Here is a 17,950-nt window from a genome sequence, read left to right on the forward strand (position 1 = left end):
CTAGGTTGGCAGGAGCAGGGACCAAGCAATGGGAACTCACCCCATTGCGGGGATTCAAACCGCCGACCTTCTGATCAGCAAGTTCTAGGCTCTGTGGTTTAACCCACAGCGCCACCCACGTCCCCTGGAGGGTAGGTAACTGTAATTGTCATGTGACATCACATCCGGTTTATGGTATACAAGCAGCAGCAAGGCTTGTTGGGGAGTGACTCAAGTGCCCATTATGTGTGATGATGGACATTTGGTTTCAAGGATCACATGGCTCATAAGTCACTCTCAGCAGCTACACACTGGAACTAGAGACTGGAAAGACCTATCAGGAGTGAATATAGAACCCCGGTACAAAAATGTATGGGAAACTGCCCTACTAGGGAATTTAGCTAACTTTAACTGGCATGGGGACAAACAAAGCAGAATACCTTCATCCTGGTGTGGCTCCCCTATATCACATGTACAGCACAACAATACAATGACCTATTCCACCCCCCAACAGAATATGAATAAATATGGCTTATCTGAGCCAACAACACACACACCCCTTCACACATGCAAACAAACCACACAGCAACCAAGCAAACACAAACAACCACGCTCTGGACTCTCTAATCTCTCGCAATGCCAATAAAAATAAATATAAAATCTAAATATATAAATACGATAGGCTTCTGGGAAATGATACATAATGAATTTTAAAAAGATGTTCAAAATAGCCATTCCCAAGAGGCCTGAAGCATTTCTTCCAAAAGGTGCTACTATATATCTGTGTGTTTTGTTTTGTTTTGTTTTGTTTTGAGCCGCCCAGAGTGGCTGAGGAAACCCAGCCAGTTGGATGGGGAATAAATAATACATTATTATTATTATTATTATTATTATTATTATTATTATTATTATTTATTAAACTGTCACTTAAGTAACCAACTCCCAAGGCAAGTTAGTTCTTCCAGGGACCACCAGCTGATGATATCTTTGCTCTTGCTGCTCCCCAAAAGGATGAATCAAAGGGCTGGTGCTCTTCGTGTTGCTCCTGCAGTGGAAATCTTCTGCCATTCACAAACCCATGGTAAAGAGTTCCTGAGTCCAAGAGCTTCCTTTTCTCACTCTGCAGGGTTAATTGATGGTGGTCATTTTGTTTGCTTTTACAACTAGTCTGTTTCAGCATTTCCTCATTTGCTGTGCATAGATTTGATTATTACCACCACCACCCTTTTGAACCTTTGTCTCATTTATTTAGCTGGCACTAGGCAATGCGAAGGGACACGGATGGCGCTGTGGGTTAAACCACAGAGCCTAGGACTTGTTGATCAGAAGGTCGGCGGTTCGAATTCCCGCGACAGGGTGAGCTCCCGTTGTTCGGTCCCTGCTCCTGCCAACCTAGCAGTTCGAAAGCATGTCAAAGTGCAAGTAGATAAATAGGTACCACTCCGGCGGGAAGGTAAACGGCATTTCCATGCAGTGCTCTGGTTCGCCAGAAGTGGCTTAGTCATGCTGGCCACATGACCCAGAAGCTGTCTGTGGACAAACGCCGGCTCCCTCGGTCAATAAAGTGAGATGAGCGCCGCAACCCCAGAGTCTGTCACGACTGGACCTAATGGTCAGAGATCCCTTTACCTTTACCTTTTAGGCAATGCAAAGCCAGCCAGCCAGACCTGACCCACCCAAGTCTTCCCCAACAGTTCTGGAATTGCTTTACTGGAGACTAACCTGTCTTCAGGTGGAAGAAATTGCCAGAGATCTGATGATGTGTGCCAGCCTCAGTACCAGCCCATGACATTTTGTTGGAGTGGAGCCCAAGTAGCACACACACACACACACACACACACCAGCAAGGACCACCCCTTCCTTTTTTAAAAAAGTCTTGCCGCACCATCCAGACACCGATTCCTGCTTTCATCTATTCCCACCCTCCAACCCTCCTGCCTTCATGTCTGGTGTAGCAGGGCAGGGCCAGCATTTTGGGGAAACAACCTAAAGACAGAGGTCATTGTCACTGGGAGGTAGGAAGCAGCCCAAATCAAAAGAGGCTGGCTATTGTTGGGGTGTCTCTGGCAAAATGGGAATCTGTTGCTGCGAATGATGCACGAGAGGCATTGCTCCGGGCTGATGAAAACAGCAAAGAGATGAAAACCACGTGTATCCCTTTCCACAGGCATGACTCAGTTTTCTGAAAAGCGGAGTTATTGTGCTCCGCACTGATGAGGGCAAAACTGTAGGAAAACGATATATGTTGGCTGGCTCTGGGTGAAAACTGTACCCAAATACTCTCAATAACAAATCTCGCAATACAATGTCCTCTTTAAACAGCTGCACTCTTTAAACAGCATGGGGCTTAGGGTCTCCTCGGACTGCCAGATTCACAGATTTCTGATACCCATCATTAAATGGCAGCTATTTCACCCATGTTGTTTTCTGTACTTCCCAATTAGTAAAATCAACTTAAAGGATGTGTTCTACTTGCTTGAAGGAACCTCCAGCCTGCCTGCCTGCACGTATGATGTGGTCCACCTTTCCCGTGCTTGGTGTCATCTAAGATGTCAGGAGCCAGAAACGTCCAGCCATGGCTTTAAACATAAGCTAAATATGGAGAAAAAGCAGGAATGCATTTTTAAATGTCCTCCTCTTTTAAATGTCCTCCTTAAATGTCCTTCTCTGCATCTGCTTTTTGAATTTGGCACCTTATTCCGTTGCCCTCCCAAACCTTTCCTTAGAAGTCGGGTCACCTGATAGCATGGTGATGTCACAGGAGATTGACAGGTGGGCGGGCCCAGCAGTCAGCATGGCCTGGCATGGAGTCTGCCAGCCACATCCTGTTCTCTACCTGGCTTAAAGGGAAGTTGCCGCTTCAATATTCCTTGCATATCTAGTCCTTGTGTAATCAAGATCAATAGTAATATTGCTGGTAGCCTGAGGAGAAGTTCCCAGGAGCCTGGGGTTTATTTTGTTTTTAAACATCCCATTAATGTTAAAGTAATGTGTTCATTAAAGAGACTCATCCATCCGCTGCCGATTCGCAAACCTGCAACGTGGGGGGTAGCTGTGCTGCAAGAGACTGGAGTGATCAAGGTTTGCGCATGGAAGAAAATGCTCCCATCCACCATGCAAATAGAGGATCTACTGGATTCTGTACCATGAGAATGAGAGCCCCAGCCGGGGTGAGCAGTCGCAGGTATAAAAGCAATCATTTCGTAAAGGGAAACCTATAAAAGTGTGTTCACAAGATGGGAGAATGAACGTGCAGGGGGCAAGAGTTTGGCAAAACACAAATGTGCACACTCAGCTCCATTCAGTGTAACACCTCTTCTTCATCACACCTGACCCAACCTGCCTTTCCCTAGGAACAGGAATTTGCCTTACTCTAACTCAGGGGTTGTCAATCTGGTCCCTACTGCCCACTAGCGGGCGTTTCAGGATTCTAGGTGGGCGGTAGGGAGTTCTAGGGCACAAGCTGAATCCACCTTCCATCGAGCACTGGTGGGCGGTAAGGAAATTTTACCATCAAGAAAGACGCATTAGTGGGCAGTAGGTATAAAAAGGTTGACTACCCCTGCTCTAACTACTTGGAATACAGTGGTACCTCGGGTTAAGTACTTAATTCGTTCTGGAGGTCCATACTTAACCTGAAACTGTTCTTAACCTGAAGCACCACTTTAGCTAATGGGGCCTCCTGCTGCTGCCGTGCCGCCGGAACACAATTTCTGTTCTCATCCTGAAGCAAAGTTCTTAACCTGAAGCACTATTTCTGGGTTAGCGGAGTCTGTAACCTGAAGTGTATGTAACCTGAAGCGTATGTAACCCGAGGTACCACTGTATTGGTGTTATAGAGAAATTGTGGCAGTGACCAGAACGCCTGTATCGTTTGGGTGGCGGTGGGACAACCTTCAGCCTTCCTCATTCCCTTTAACTTTTGCATACGGTTTGAGTTCCGTCCCATATAAGACTACCCAGTTTTGGGGTTTTTTGATAAGTTGTCCCATTAACATGGGTTTCGATGTTTTGATAATGCAACTGGTTGCTTTAGGAAGGCCTTCCTACAGCTTCTCTGATACATCGTTTGGGCACGGCGAAGATTCCCCAGCATGCTCAGACCGAAACTTTAAAAATAGACTGGCAAATTAATGCTTCCATAAATGGATGACAACCCCTTGACACACAGGTTGTGGGATTATTCCAGAAGTGGGTTTTCCCCCCGTTTCCTACTTGGATAAGCACAGCATGCAGAGCTTTAATCAGAGACCAGAGCCTTACTATGAATAATTTGGCACTAGATCGGCTTTCCTGAAACACAGAGAGCACTACAGGCAGCAGACAGGCTCCTACCACTGTGGCAAAGGCTGACTTGTTATAGGCCAAAGAAAGTTAAGCCTCTCAACAGCATGCAAGGCATCAAGGGGCAGGATTCAGCCAGTTACCCTAGCACAACTTTTAGCTGTAACTTTTAGCTAAAACTTTTTGTGTAACTTTTTCTGCTTCCATTCCCTGCACGCCCCTATATCTGCTCTGAGGGTTCCCTCAATTCATTGCAGTAACATAAAATAAAGTATTGCCTTCTTTATTGTTTAAGAATTGGTAATATTGTTTGCCACTGTTTATGCGGCTGGTACGCTTTTCTTTGTTTCGCTTTTACATGGATGTGATATTAAATATTAACATGATTCCCCATGGCAGCTGGGATAGCTCGGTCGGTAGAGTGTGAGGCACTTAAATCTCAGGGTTGGGGGTTCAAGCCCCACCTTGGGCAAAAGATTCCAGCATTGCAGGAGGGTGGACTGGATGACCCTCGGGGGCACCCTTCAAGTCTATAATTCCCCCCCCCCCCGCTTTTCCCCTTATGGTATTATGTACTGTATATTTTTATTTGCTGTGAGCCACTTGGAGACCTTCAGGGGACAAGCGGCTAAAAAGTTTCATATAAATAAACTAAAATAAAAATAATAAAATAAAATCCAATAAGTTTTGTAATTGATTTTATTCCTAGGGGTTAGGGGAGCCAGTTTCTGTGCTAGCTCAGATCTTTATATAAACACACAAGACGTAACTGGCTGTGCTTTTGAATAAATAACGTATACTATTCATTGTATCAAATTGTAGAGTTCAATGGAAGTCTCATAAAGTTCAACGAAAAAAGCAGAAGACCCAGTGGATCAGTTCATTCTCTAGTCAGTTCATGCATAAGGTCCATACATGTATAAGTGTCTATTCTACCTGTCTGTTCATAGAGTCCAATAATCTACATGAAGGGTTGTTGCAGTTCCACAGAATCCTTTCACAGAATCTAAGACAAGGATTTCCGGAATATTAGCCTTGTTTCGTCATCCTAGGCTGCAACCACTACTATGCTATAAGATCCACTATCCTGTAATACAGTGGTACCTCGGGTTACATACGCTTCAGGTTACATACGCTTCAGGTTACAGACTCCGCTAACCCAGAAATAGTGCTTCAGGTTAAGAACTTTGTTTCAGGATGAGAACAGAAATCGTGCTCCAGCAGCGCGGCAGCAGCAGGAGGCCCCATTAGCTAAAGTGGTGCTTCAGGTTAAGAACAGTTTCAGGTTAAGAACGGACCTCAGGAACGAATTAAGTACTTAACCCGAGGTACCACTGTAATATTACATATGAGCCTGTTCTACTGATGAAGCCTAGGATGACGAAACAAGGCCATTTTCCAGAAGTGACGCTTTGTCTTCCCCCTCAAAATGCACCACACTTGGGGCGTGTGGAATCCCTCAAACGCTGAGCCCAACCCAAATCCCCTTAAAGCTGACAAGTCAAGTAGATGAAGTTGCCTGAAGAGGTCCAGCGAGCGACGAACTCCGACGCCCCCATGTACTTGACAACTGCCAAAATCGTGTCTGCTGTACGTATGGCAATAGCAAAGTTCATCGCACAGCGAACAACCATCCACATGCCTGGTTTTGTGACGGCATTGCCATATGGATACAGAAAGGAAAATGTCAGTTCATCCCACCCACCACCATGCCAATCTACAGATCCCAAAAGGGAGGTAAATTTAGGTTGCATGTCTTTTTCAATCTTCTTTAAATAAAAGAGAAGTTCAGGGACACAAGCAATAGCCAACAAGCATTGCAGTATTTCTGTCCAAGGCAGGGGTCTGCAACCTTTAAGACAAAAAGAGCCACTTGGACCCGTTTCCGAAGGGGGAAAAAAACTGGGAGCCGCAAAACCATTGCGACATTTAAAACAAATATATCTTCGGAGCCGCGATCTGACAGCGGGCGGGAAGGTGACATCGGGACGGTGCGTGACTAACGCACGCACCACCCCCATGCGACATCACAGCCAGTACAGCGCCCGCCACAGTGGGGAGTGTCGGGGCGCACAATGCGCCTCCTCCCTTCGCTAGTATCCGCCCTGGAGCCGCGGCAAAGGTGTAAAAGAGCCACATGCGGCTCCGGAGCCGCGGGTTGCAGACCCCTGGTCCAAGGGGTTGGAACTGGCTGAAGTCTACAGGAAGCCAACCTGGGTCTGTACCCTAGAAGGAACATTCTCCAACCCAGAATCTTCGGAGGCCAGTTGTAGGAGCCAGAACCTGAAATGTTGTAGGCAGAAGATCCTGCTGTAGTGACGATGGAAAAGCACGAATCAAGATCGCTGTTCTACCTAGCTGAGTATTCTTGATGTTGGCAGGCACTAGCTTTGACATTTAAAGCCCTAAACGGCCTTGGCCTTTTATACCCAAAGGAGCATCTCCACCTCCATCATCCAGCTCTGAGGGCCTTCTGGCGGTTCCCTCCCTGCGAGAAGTGAGGTTACAGGGAAACAGGGAGAAGGCCTTCTCAGTGGTGGCACCCGCCCTGTGGAACGCCCTCCCGTCAGATGGTAAGGATATAAAGAACTATCTGACTTTTAGAAGACATCTGAAGGCTGCCGTGTTTAGGGAAGCTTTAAATGGCCAAGGCTGTATCGTGTTTTTAATATTTTGTTGGGGGGTGCATGGGGAGAAAAGAGAGAAGGAAAGACTCATTGCACAGCTGAAGGTCCTTGTGCTAACAGAATGACTGTGATGAATATTGCCTAGTATATTTATGGAATACAAAATGTACAAAGCTGCTTTCGTTTTTGAAAACTAAGCTTTTGCAAGTCGGGAAAAATCGGAGAGTTTGTTACAGAAACCACCCACACTGTAGTAAACAAAAGGAAGTTTTTATTATCTATACTTAATCTGTTATTCTTACTGTCAGCATCAATCCAGAAAGAAAAGAAACTATATTTTTAAAAAATCTGCAGCACCTGTTTACTGCTAAGTGACGGGGAGAAACATACAAGGCACAGTCTTGGTTTCAAACTGGTGCCAGCTCTTGGGGTGGGGGTGGGGGTGGGGGAGAGACCCCAATCAGTGCCTGTCTCCAGCCTTGACAGATCGTGGTATTAAGTAAATCTGGGTATTGTAAACAACTTCAAAGCGATGATGTGCCTACAAAATCAGCCACATGAATCCATGTATCATTTACAAAATAAGTAAGAAATTTTCTCTAATAATAATCAGTTTTTGAAGATCCATAGCTTCAGATTCCAGACTTTCATTTTTTAATCCATGGATTTCAGGGAACTGAAAGTTTGCAGAGATCGAAACAAACTACCTTGTGTCTTGATGTGATACGCAGTGCTAAAGTTAGCTAGCAGTTCCCAGTTTTCAGTTCCTCATCTGGACCAAAGTTCGAAAAACAACTCATTCAGAAGAGGAACTAAAGGGAATGAGCGAATTAGCTATGATCAGAGTAGATCCAGTAAAATCAACAGGCTAAATTTCAGTGGGTCTACTTTTCAGTAAGATTTACTTCGGCATCACCCAATATGCCCCAAGACCTCAAAATAATGTTTGCACTACCAAAAATCATAAGCTTCCATGACTGGTAAGACTCCCCCTTCAAGATCCACAATAAATGTCTACAGTCATAACAGTCATGTTTGCACAATGCTCATAAATGCACAATGGCCTCTGATAACAAATAAGGAACTGGGTGTGTGCATCCCCAAATCATGGGAACCATGTATTCAGCTTGTAGTATTTCCAAACAGAGACCAGTTCCCTTCCCACCTGCAGAAAATGGATGAAATCAGAAGCAGGTAAGAACTACAACATCCATTAGCTGCAGAAAACGATCAGGGATGATTGGAGGCCACAGGCTAGTCCCCAGCCCCACCCCAAAATAAGAGAGATGCTGTGGGTGTCCAGTTCATTCATTGGAGAGGAGGCCTTGTGTGACAAATATCAAGTTTCACAGAACTGAGGGGGTGCAGAAGGGAACTTTCTAATCTTGCCATTCTTAATTTGTCCCTTATGCCTCTTTTAGTAGGCTTATCTCCCTCTTCCTCCACTCCCCGTGACTTCAGGCATCGTTTTAAGAAAATTTCATCTATGGCAAAATATAATTTGGGCTGTTGGGATCTGGAGAGAAATGTTTGAACAAGCCTGTCATAAGCAGCTTCAGACAAAAGAACGATACCTTTTAATTTGCTTGGCAGGCTTCTCCTATTGAGGCACCAATCCAGTGCCAACTTTGCTGGAAGTTGGGGTCCCCACTGACACGGAGAGGATATTTTCCGAGTAAACAAGGCCACAGCTGTCGAGCTGTACACATCAAATACCTGCAAGGAACTCACTCCCCCCAAAAAAGTGTTGCAACTTTTCAAAAGGTCAACTCTCTACAAGTGGAAAACTGCAGCACCCTAAAGACCCAACTAATTTATTATGGCATAAGCTTCCGTGCGTGATGAAGCAAACCTTAGTCCACGAAACATTATGCCATAATAAATTAAGTCTTCAAGGTGCTGCAGGACTTGTTTCCCCCCTGAAACGGGCTAAGGCAGGTACCCTTCTGGAATCACTTTCAGGTAGAGGCCTCCTCACTCCCCATCGCAGCCACCTCTTTACAAAGACGTCCGTTTTTTCTTGCTCTTGAAAGCGTGCTGGTGAACTCTCAGCCGCTGATGAACAGAGGAAGCAGTCTTCATAGAAGTCTTCTTTCCAAAGGCTTTCCCCACGGCTCCAGGTTTCCATAGCAACAACTGCGCATCCTCTCCACCGGTCAGCAAAGAATCATCTGCCACGTTCCAGCAGAATGAGCGGACGGGAGCAGAGTGCCCCTCCTGAAGGACTCCTACAGAACTCAGGCCACCAACCCCACAGTCCAGGAGGCAGATGTTTCCTGATGACGTTCCCCCAACAACAACCAACTTGTCCATCGTTTCATGGTACAAGCCACCGATTAAGTAGTCCACCTTGGTGCTTTGTCCACTTCCTGCTTCTCGGGCGTCTGGAACATGCAGCAATGTGACTGGCTCCTCAGTCTCCAGCTGGGCGAGATCCCACCGACAAAACCCTTCGTCGTGCGTCGTGCAATAGACCTGCCGGTAATCTTTTCCGGACCACCCGACGGAACTGACCGATGAGTCCGAGTTGCAAGTAGCAACCAGTGCATCCTCTTCGCTGTCCTTGTTAATGTCAAACACGTTCACCAGCCCGTCGGTTGACCCAGAAACTACCAGGTTCTGTTTGGTGGGGTGGAAACGAATTTTGGTGATGTCATCGTTGTGGGTCTCCGAGTAGAAGCCCAGAGGCTCGTTGCTGGAAGCTACACTACTCGCGCAGCTGCGAGCATCCCAGAAGGCCATGAACACATCGTCCCCCACTTTTTCCGTTCCAGCGCAGACTATGAGGTCGTTGCAGCTTACGTCAAAGCTAATGAAGACATTTGAAAGGGAGCCACGGAACAACTGCGTCGGCCCTGCGGTCGCCAAGCGCGTATCCCAGCATTTCACTGTTCCATCGCTGCAAGCGGAGAACAACACACTTTCACACGTATGTGCGAATCGGACGCCGCTGAGCAGCCCGGGACGGCTGATATATTCCCGTAGCAAAGTGAGCGTCTCTCTGTTGTAAACCCTGATTGATTTATCGGAACACGAAACGGCCACCAACTGGCTCCCTCCGCCTCTTGAAATGTCCAAGTCCAACAGATAAGTGGGGTCTTCTGCTAGTGCACACCGTTTTGCTATTTGGAGACTGGAAAACTGCTCCTTGATCTTCTCCATAGCAACTGTGACTAAAACTGCATCCTCCAGAAGTAGAGGTCTGGAAAATAGAAATAAGACCAAATTAAATAAGGTCTCCACTGTTAATCCTTTCAAGAGCACTTTTCGGCACAAGAAAGGTTCCGCTAGTGGTTTAAATCAAGGGTAGTCAGCGTGTTTATGCTTGAGAGCTGTTACTATCCTGACAGTGGTTTTGGGAATGGAGGGAGCATTGCGCTCTGGAAACTGACCTTTTCAAGTGCCATAATAAAGCTGGTGTCCTCCAACGGTTTGGAGTATGTCCTCTGAGGCATAGCCAGGGCGTTCCAAACAAAATCCAACAGAGATAGATATCAACACTTTCAAACATGCCATTTCTCATTTTTTCCCCTTATGCTTGAGGTTTGGGGCAAATTTTAACCAGAGCCTGAATGCAATTATCCAGAGCCTTTATGGGCCAGGTGGAATTGGCCATTCCTAGTTTACAAGTCAGCGTAGAAGTAAATACTCCTAAAGGCCAGTTTTAAAACACTGCTAAAACCCAGGTAAGGGATTCGGGTGGCGCTGTGGGTTAAACCACAGAGCCTAGGACTTGCCAATCAGAAGGTCGGCGGTTGCGAATCCCCGCAACGGGGTGAGCTCCCATTGTTCAGTCCCTGCTCCTGCCAACCTAGCAGTTCAAAAGCACATCAAAGTGCAAGTAGATAAATAGGTACCGCTCTGGCGGGAAGGTAAACGGCGTTTCCGTGCGCTGCTCTGGTTCGCCAGAAGCGGCTTAGTCCTGCTGGCCACATGACCCGGAAGCTGTATGCCGGCTCCCTCGGCCAGTAGAGCGAGATGAGCGCCGCAACCCCAGCGTTGGCCACAACTGGACCTAATGGTCAGGGGGTCCCTTTACCTTTACTTTAAGACCCAGGTAAGAATAAAACCAATGCAACACAATACAACCCAAATCATCGTCAGCATAACATCGCCACTCAATAAAAGATGATGGACTCCTAGCAAACCACGCAGGCAAAGACAAGCCAACTGACATCGTTGTGATGTCAGGTGACTGACAGGTGGGTAGCCCCACCTGCCCGTCCCTAAGGCATCTCCAGCCAAATGTTCCTCCAGTTTCCATTCAGAAGAAAAAGAAGTGATGAAGCCATCAGACATTTGAGGAGCATTTCCCTGGACTTCCTCAAGAGACATTGTGGAGATCTGGAAGGAGAACAGATCTGGAGTTCTTCCAGGGTACTATTGTATAAATCTGCACTTATGTTTCTTAAAATAATAAAAAAAGTCATTTCCACATTTTCTGGGGCAATGTTTACATGTCCTTGCTGTCGGAGGGCACCGCCTTCCAGAGGAAAGGGCAGCATCCCACACAATGGGGTAATAACCGGCGAGGGTGTATTTTTGTCGACTGCCACATCTCATTAAGTCGCGCCGCGGACATGTGGCAAAATGTCAGCTGGTGAAAACGGAATCCTACCTCTCGTTAGGAATGCCCGGCTGAAGGTTAAACAAACAAGCCAGGCAGAGAGTCCAGGGTGTAGCCAGAGGCTCTTCCTCTTCGGAAGAGGAAGCCGCTGCGAGACTTTGATGGGAAGAGTTTCAATAGGAGGCAGGAGAAGGCCCTCCCCCCACCTTCTACCCACTGGGTCACATTTATGGGAGAAGTAGGGAAGTCGTGATCTTCCATGCACAATGGGAAATTAAGAGCTGGGAGGCAGCCAGCTGCAGACATTGCCAGGGCAGATGGGAAGCCTGCAAATGCAAGATCCAGTCTGCGGCTGCTGTTTTCACCTATTAATTTCAAGGCGATTAATCCCAGGGTTGTTAATAGCTCGACTCCCCTTTTGCCTGCATTTCCCCCCCCCCCCTCATATATATCAAGTTTTTCTGGGCAAAATGCAGTTTCTGGATGTTATGAGAGAGGGAGTGGGTGGCTGTGTCAGGGAAAGAATACATGGCAAAGAGAGATCTGCATTGGCTCCCAGTACGTTTCCGAGCACAATTCAAAGTGTTGGTGCTGACCTTTAAAGCCCTAAACGGCCTTGGCCCAGTATACCTGAAAGAGCGTCTCCACCCCCATCGTTCCCTCATTGCGAGAAGTGAGGTTACAGGGAACCAGACAGAGGGCCTTCTCGGTAGTGGCGCCTGCCCTGTGGAACACCCTCCCAGCAGATGTCAAGGAAATAAGCAGCTATCTTATCCTTAAAACTGTGATGGAACTCCTATTTGGGGACTTCCCTGGCTTTTTTCTGGCCCACGTAGGGCCAGTCTGGATAGTTGGCCTTGGTGAAGATTTGACGTTTTCATCCTCAAAAAGTTTTTTATTTGAGTTTCTACTGAAATGAGGCTGCATTTTAATGTTGTATTTTAATCTTGTTTTTAAGTTGTATTTTAATCAATTGTTTTTATACCTGGTGTTAGCCGCCCTGAGCCCGGTCTTGGCTGGGGAGAGCGGGATATAAATAAATTATTATTATTATTATTATTATTATTATTATTATTATTATTATTATTATTATGTACCTGAAACAGCCTCCTTGTTTTCTTCCTCCAGCCTGGAGCAACAGTGACCTGGAAGAGGGGTGGCAGAGGTTTGCTCTAGATCTCTGCTTGTGTCTTGCAGAGATCCGCAACCAACGTCCAGACTTCCACCCAAGTTTGGGGCTAGGGCCATCAGCTTGTCTCTCTCACCACAGCCCAGCTGAACTCCCACCATGGTAGAGAAGCCAAGCTGGGCTGTCAAACCATGGCCAGGTCTCTTGTCTTGCAGAGGGGACACCCCCTTCCACTCTGTTGCCTCTCCTGAAGTCACTATGAAATAAATAGACAAACTATCCTCCCCCTAGCCTTGCCTCCAAACTCTCCTAACAAACATGGTTTGCTAAACTGCTCCAAGTAATCATTTCAAAGAAACTATGGTTTGTATGGATGGACATGACATGCGAAACCGTGGTTGGGAGGTAGAATTTGCTCCAAAGAGAGGCAAAGCTTAGCTTCCAGTTTGCAAACCACAGTTCACAGGGAGAAGACGATGCACCAGGGTGAAGACCTCGAAATGTTGTACCGGGTGACTAGAAGAATTAATTGGAATTCAATATTGAATTACTGGTCGCAAAGTAGTATTTGAAATACCATTTTCTCCAAGAGTATATTGGAGGTGATAAAGGACTATAAAACCTTCCGTGGCAGGCTTGAAATATTGGTCCGCATAACTTTTAATGCTACTGGAATATAGTTATAGATGTTCAGTCATTGACACACAAGTTATAAACAGCATTTCTTCGGCTAAAGAGAGATCCGTGAGTCATTTAAATCCTACAAGGTTTTCAAAAATAGACCGGTGATTCATGAATTACACTCTTCTACCTCCCAGAGAATCTTTTGGCAACAATGCGGTTTTCACAATGGTTGCTGTCTCCCGGGAGCAAGGCCGCTGCGGCAAGTAACCACTGGAAAGCAAACCCCACGCAAAGCAGTGGTGTCGTCATATCTATGCCAAGCAAGGCTTGCGTCTGCCTGCATCGAAGCACCAAGACCACACAATCTCTTTGCTTTCTCTCTCCTGCTGTCTCTCACCCTCCCTCACCATCGAATGGCTCAGAACTGCTGCTTTAAAAAACCTCTTCCCCGTTTCTACTGCTGCCACTTCGTCCTGGCTTTTTAGAATCTGCCCCGGGCATCTCACTATTTTTGGTGCGTCATTTCCAAGTTTCTAGTCCTTAAGGGCTCTCCCACCCTACTAATGACACCCATGTATCGCAGAGGAGCACAGGAACCCGAAGCAAAGTCAAGCCATTAGTTCACCAAGTCCAGTGTTGTCTACCATGTTGAGAAGCTGTTTCCTAGGGTTTCAGGCAGGGATTTCCGTCCCATCCCCCTAACTGGAGGCGCTGGGAATCAAACCTAGGACCTTCTGCATGCAAAGCAGATGTTCTACCCCTAAGCTACAGCCCATCTCCAGGTGCAGAGACAAGCCAATGTGTCTAGAGGGGGTAGAACAAGGCATGTCAACTTGCTCTGCCTCTGAAGGATGTGTTTAGCCCAGAAAGGAGGACAGAGGCAGCTCAAGGATTTAGGGAAGTAAAGGAAGTCCATCACCTTCATTTGCTTCTGTCCACAACAGGTACTCCAAGCTCAGAGCACGCCGTGGGTGAGCAGCATTAGAAACTTGGATATAGAAGCTAGATGCCAAATGGCACTTTAAACCAGGGCTGCAGTCGCCAAAACAGAATGTCTAGTCGCCATTTGGGGGCAAGACGGCTCTAAAGTCTTATTTTTCAAATGCTGGACTGGTTGCGATTGGTTATCCGTTAAGCATCTGGCTGGCCACTGGTCCCATCACCTCCTGGCAAATAGAAAGGGAAGAAATGGAGGCAGTGAGAGATTTTTCTTTCTTGGGCTCCATGATCACTGCAGATGGTGACGAAATTAAAAGATGCCTGCTTCTTGGGAGAAAAGCAATGACAAACCTAGACAGCATCTTAAAAAGCAGAGACATCACCTTGCCAACAAAGGTCCGTATAGTTAAAGCTATGGTTTTCTCAGTAGTGATGCATGAAAGTGAGAGCTGGAGCATGAAGAAGGCTGATCGCCGAAGAATTGATGCTTTTGAATTATGGTGCTGGAGGAGACTCTTGAGAGTCCCATGGACTGGGAGATAAACTGAAATTGCAGAGTTTCGAAAAATTAAAAAACAAAGTGAGAGATTGGCTTCATTATTATCAGATAATGGAGGCATATAATTTGGACAAGAAAATCGGCTTCCAGGTGGAAAAGTCAAAATCAGAAACAGAACTGTTAGAACCCAAAACTAAGAATCTGTCAAGAATGTATAACTTGCTGTTGAAATGGAATACTCAGGATGAAACGGTGAAATCTGCTATGATTAAATGGGCACAAGATGTTGGACATAATATTATGTTTGCTGACTGGGAACAGTTATGGACCACAGGTATGAAGTTTACGGCATGTAATGCCTTAAGAGAGAATATTATGAAAATGATATACAGGTGGTACATGACCCCAGTCAAGCTTGCAAAAATCTATCATTTGCCCGATAACAAATGTTGGAAATGTAAAGAAATGGAAGGTACATTCTTTCACCTTTGGTGGACATGCCCAAAGATTAAGGCTTTCTGGGAAATGATATATAATGAACTGAAAAAGGTATTTAAATATACCTTCCTGAAGAAACCAGTGGCCTTTCTCCTGGGCATTGTCGGCCAATCGGTGTTAAAGAAGGACAGAACTTTTTTTATGTATGCTACAACAGCAGCAAGAATACTCATTGCAAAGTATTGGAAGACACAAGATTTACCCACTCTGGAAGAATGGCAGATGAAGGTGATCGACTACATGGAATTGGCAGAAATGACTGGCAGAATCCGAGACCAGGGAGAAGAGTTGGTGAAAGAAGACCGGAAGAAATTTAAAGATTATTTACAGAAATATTGTAAAATTAATGAATGTTAGAAGGATGTTGGGTAGAAACTAAGGGGTTTCCAGCTGTAATGCTTTAGGAGATACGAAAAAAATGTTTATTTTTTTTAATCATATTTATTAGAATTTCCAATAATAACAGAATAAGAAAAATAGAGAAGATAAAGAAAAGAAAGGAAAAAAAGACAAATTTGAATTCTTACTTTCATAACCTTCTTTCTAGGACTCCCTCCTTCCCCTCCCGACTGTATTCCCCTTTCCCTAAGTTGGTTCCACAAGCTCTCATTCCCAATTAAAACCTAATATGTTTAACCCATTAGCCAATTTAAATTTATACAATCTTACCATCACTCCTCATCTTTAACAGAAATAGAAAAAAGATTTTCCCCCCAAGATCTGCCCCAATTTCCTTCCACGAATTCCCCCCTTTTTAAAAAAAAACATGTTAGATCATTTTTTTTTTCTTGATTGAAAAAAAAAGGTTTATAAATGGGTAAAAGCTTAATGGTAAGGATTTGCTGAACTAACAAACTGAAGTGGAATACAAAGAAGGGAGGTATGAGGAGGTCTGGGGAAATAAGCGTAAGGAAGATATATTATGGAAAATTATTTGGTTTTTTAACTGTTTTTATGTTGTATTTTGTTTCTTTTTATTTTTTATTTTTTCATTGTTATATTTTAAAAAACTTTAATAAATATCTTTTTTTTGGGGGGGGAGAGAGTCCCATGGACTGCAAGAAGATCCAACCTATCCATTCTGAAGAAAATCAGCCCTGAGTGCTCACTGGAAGGACAGATCCTGAGGCTGAGGCTCCAGTACTTTGGCCACCTCATGAGAAGAGAAGACTCCCTGGAAAAGACCCTGATGTTGGGAAAGATGGAGGGCACAAGGAGAAGGGGACGACAGAGGACGAGATGGTTGGACAGTGTTCTCAAAGCTACCAGAATGAGTTTGACCAAACTGTGGGAGGCAGTGGAAGTCAGGAGTGCCTGGCGTGCTCTGGTCCATGGGGTCACTGCCATGATCCCTAGGTAACAGGACCAGTGGTCAGGGGTGATGGGAATTGTAGACCAAAACATCTGGAAGGCCGAAGGTTGGGGATGCCTGGGGATATCACAGGGAGGTGCCTGTGATATTGGATGCCTCTAATCAGGCACCTCCTCAAGAGTCGCCGTTCAGGAGCTTCTGCCTAGGGAGGCACCAGTAAGTTAAAGACCTCTGTCCACAAGGAAATGGAGACACTGACATGGGCAAACCTCACGGGCCCAGCCCACTCGCTGTTCCTTTCCACCCTCAAAGTCAGCGGTTGGAAGGAGCAGCACAGGGTGGCTTCACAAAGCAATGCTGGAAGGGAGAAGCTCTGTACCCCCCATCAACTGATGTCATGGATTGGCTGGATGCAGAGGAATGGTGGGGGGCACCAGCTGGGGAACCCCCAAGGGAAGATGGCTCAGAGCCTGGGAACTGGTGGTGGGACGAGTGGTCAGACAGAAGAGGCAGGGAGGAGAAGGTGTGGGAAGCTGAGGAGGTAACAGGGTTTAGTGAGCTGAGAGAGTCTGTGGCAGAGAGGATTTCAGAAACAGAGGCAGAAGCAGGAGAAGAAGAGTTTGGATTTGATATCCCGCTTTATCACTATCCGAAGGAGTCTCAAAGCAGCTAACATTCTCTTTTCCCTCTCTCCCCCACAACAAACACTCTGTGAGGTGAGTGGGGCTGAGAGACTTCAGAGAAGTGTGACTGGCCCAAGGTCACCCAGCAGCTGCATGTGGAAGAGCAAGGAAGCGAACCCAGTTCACCAGATTACAAGTCCACCACTCTTAACCACTACACCACACTGGAGGGTGGAAGGAGGGAGGCCAAGAGGCAGAGATGAGTCCACCTGGGGAAGAGTCACAGGTGTCTCCTCCTCCTGCTGTGACAAGCTCCCTGCCCCGCTTGTCGCCTAGAACCAGAAGAGGCATGAAAAGGGCAGAGGAGAGGTTGGCTGCATGCAGGCGCAGTCTCTGATTGACTGGAGAAAATGCTGGAGAGGAGAGGACTCCAGCAGCTGTGGGGAGGCGGGACAAGACCTACCAGAGATGAGTTCCTATACTCATTAGGCCTGACGCCCTGACAAGTCTGTGCATATCATGTTTTGGCTGGTAAGGAGTTAACTCAAACCAGAACAGTGTGATTTACTGCCTATTTGCTCCTGACAGCTGTGGGGCAGATGAGAGCGCGTCTTGCTCTAAGGAACGGGACGATCAGGAGCTCACTTAAGATCCAGGTTGTTCCTTTGAAGCCCACCCACCCACACTTGATGTCATGGAGGACAGAGGGCCTGGCTTTTTCAAAACAGCCTCAAGGACGAATCAAGAGGTCTTGACAGACTGCCTTTGGCCTGCAGGCTAGAGTTTTCCCCGCCTTTGACCTAAACCAGGCATTCAGTAAAATAGGCCACTGCTTTTCCATGGTAGCCCGGAAGGGAAGCCTGAACATC

At 46.2% G+C, this 17,950-nt stretch overlaps 1 protein-coding gene across 1 annotated transcript; it reads right to left on the minus strand.

Annotated features, from left to right (window-relative positions):
• Positions 1-7,144: 7,144 nt before the first annotated feature.
• WDR89 (WD repeat domain 89) lies at positions 7,145-10,572 on the minus strand. Its single transcript, XM_081193702.1, has one exon. The coding sequence runs from the start codon at positions 10,050-10,052 to the stop codon at positions 8,889-8,891; it is 1,164 nt and encodes a 387-aa protein (XP_081049828.1). The 5' UTR covers positions 10,053-10,572; the 3' UTR covers positions 7,145-8,888.
• Positions 10,573-17,950: the final 7,378 nt, after the last annotated feature.

The sequence above is a fragment of the Podarcis bocagei genome (assembly GCF_964188305.1).
Source record: "Podarcis bocagei genome assembly, chromosome: 1".
NCBI lineage: Eukaryota > Metazoa > Chordata > Lepidosauria > Squamata > Lacertidae > Podarcis > Podarcis bocagei.

Coding starts and splice junctions, on each gene's coding strand:
- WDR89 (XM_081193702.1), bottom strand. CDS start 10,052: ATGGAGAAGATCAAGGAGCAGTTTTCCAGTCTCCAAATAGCAAAACGG.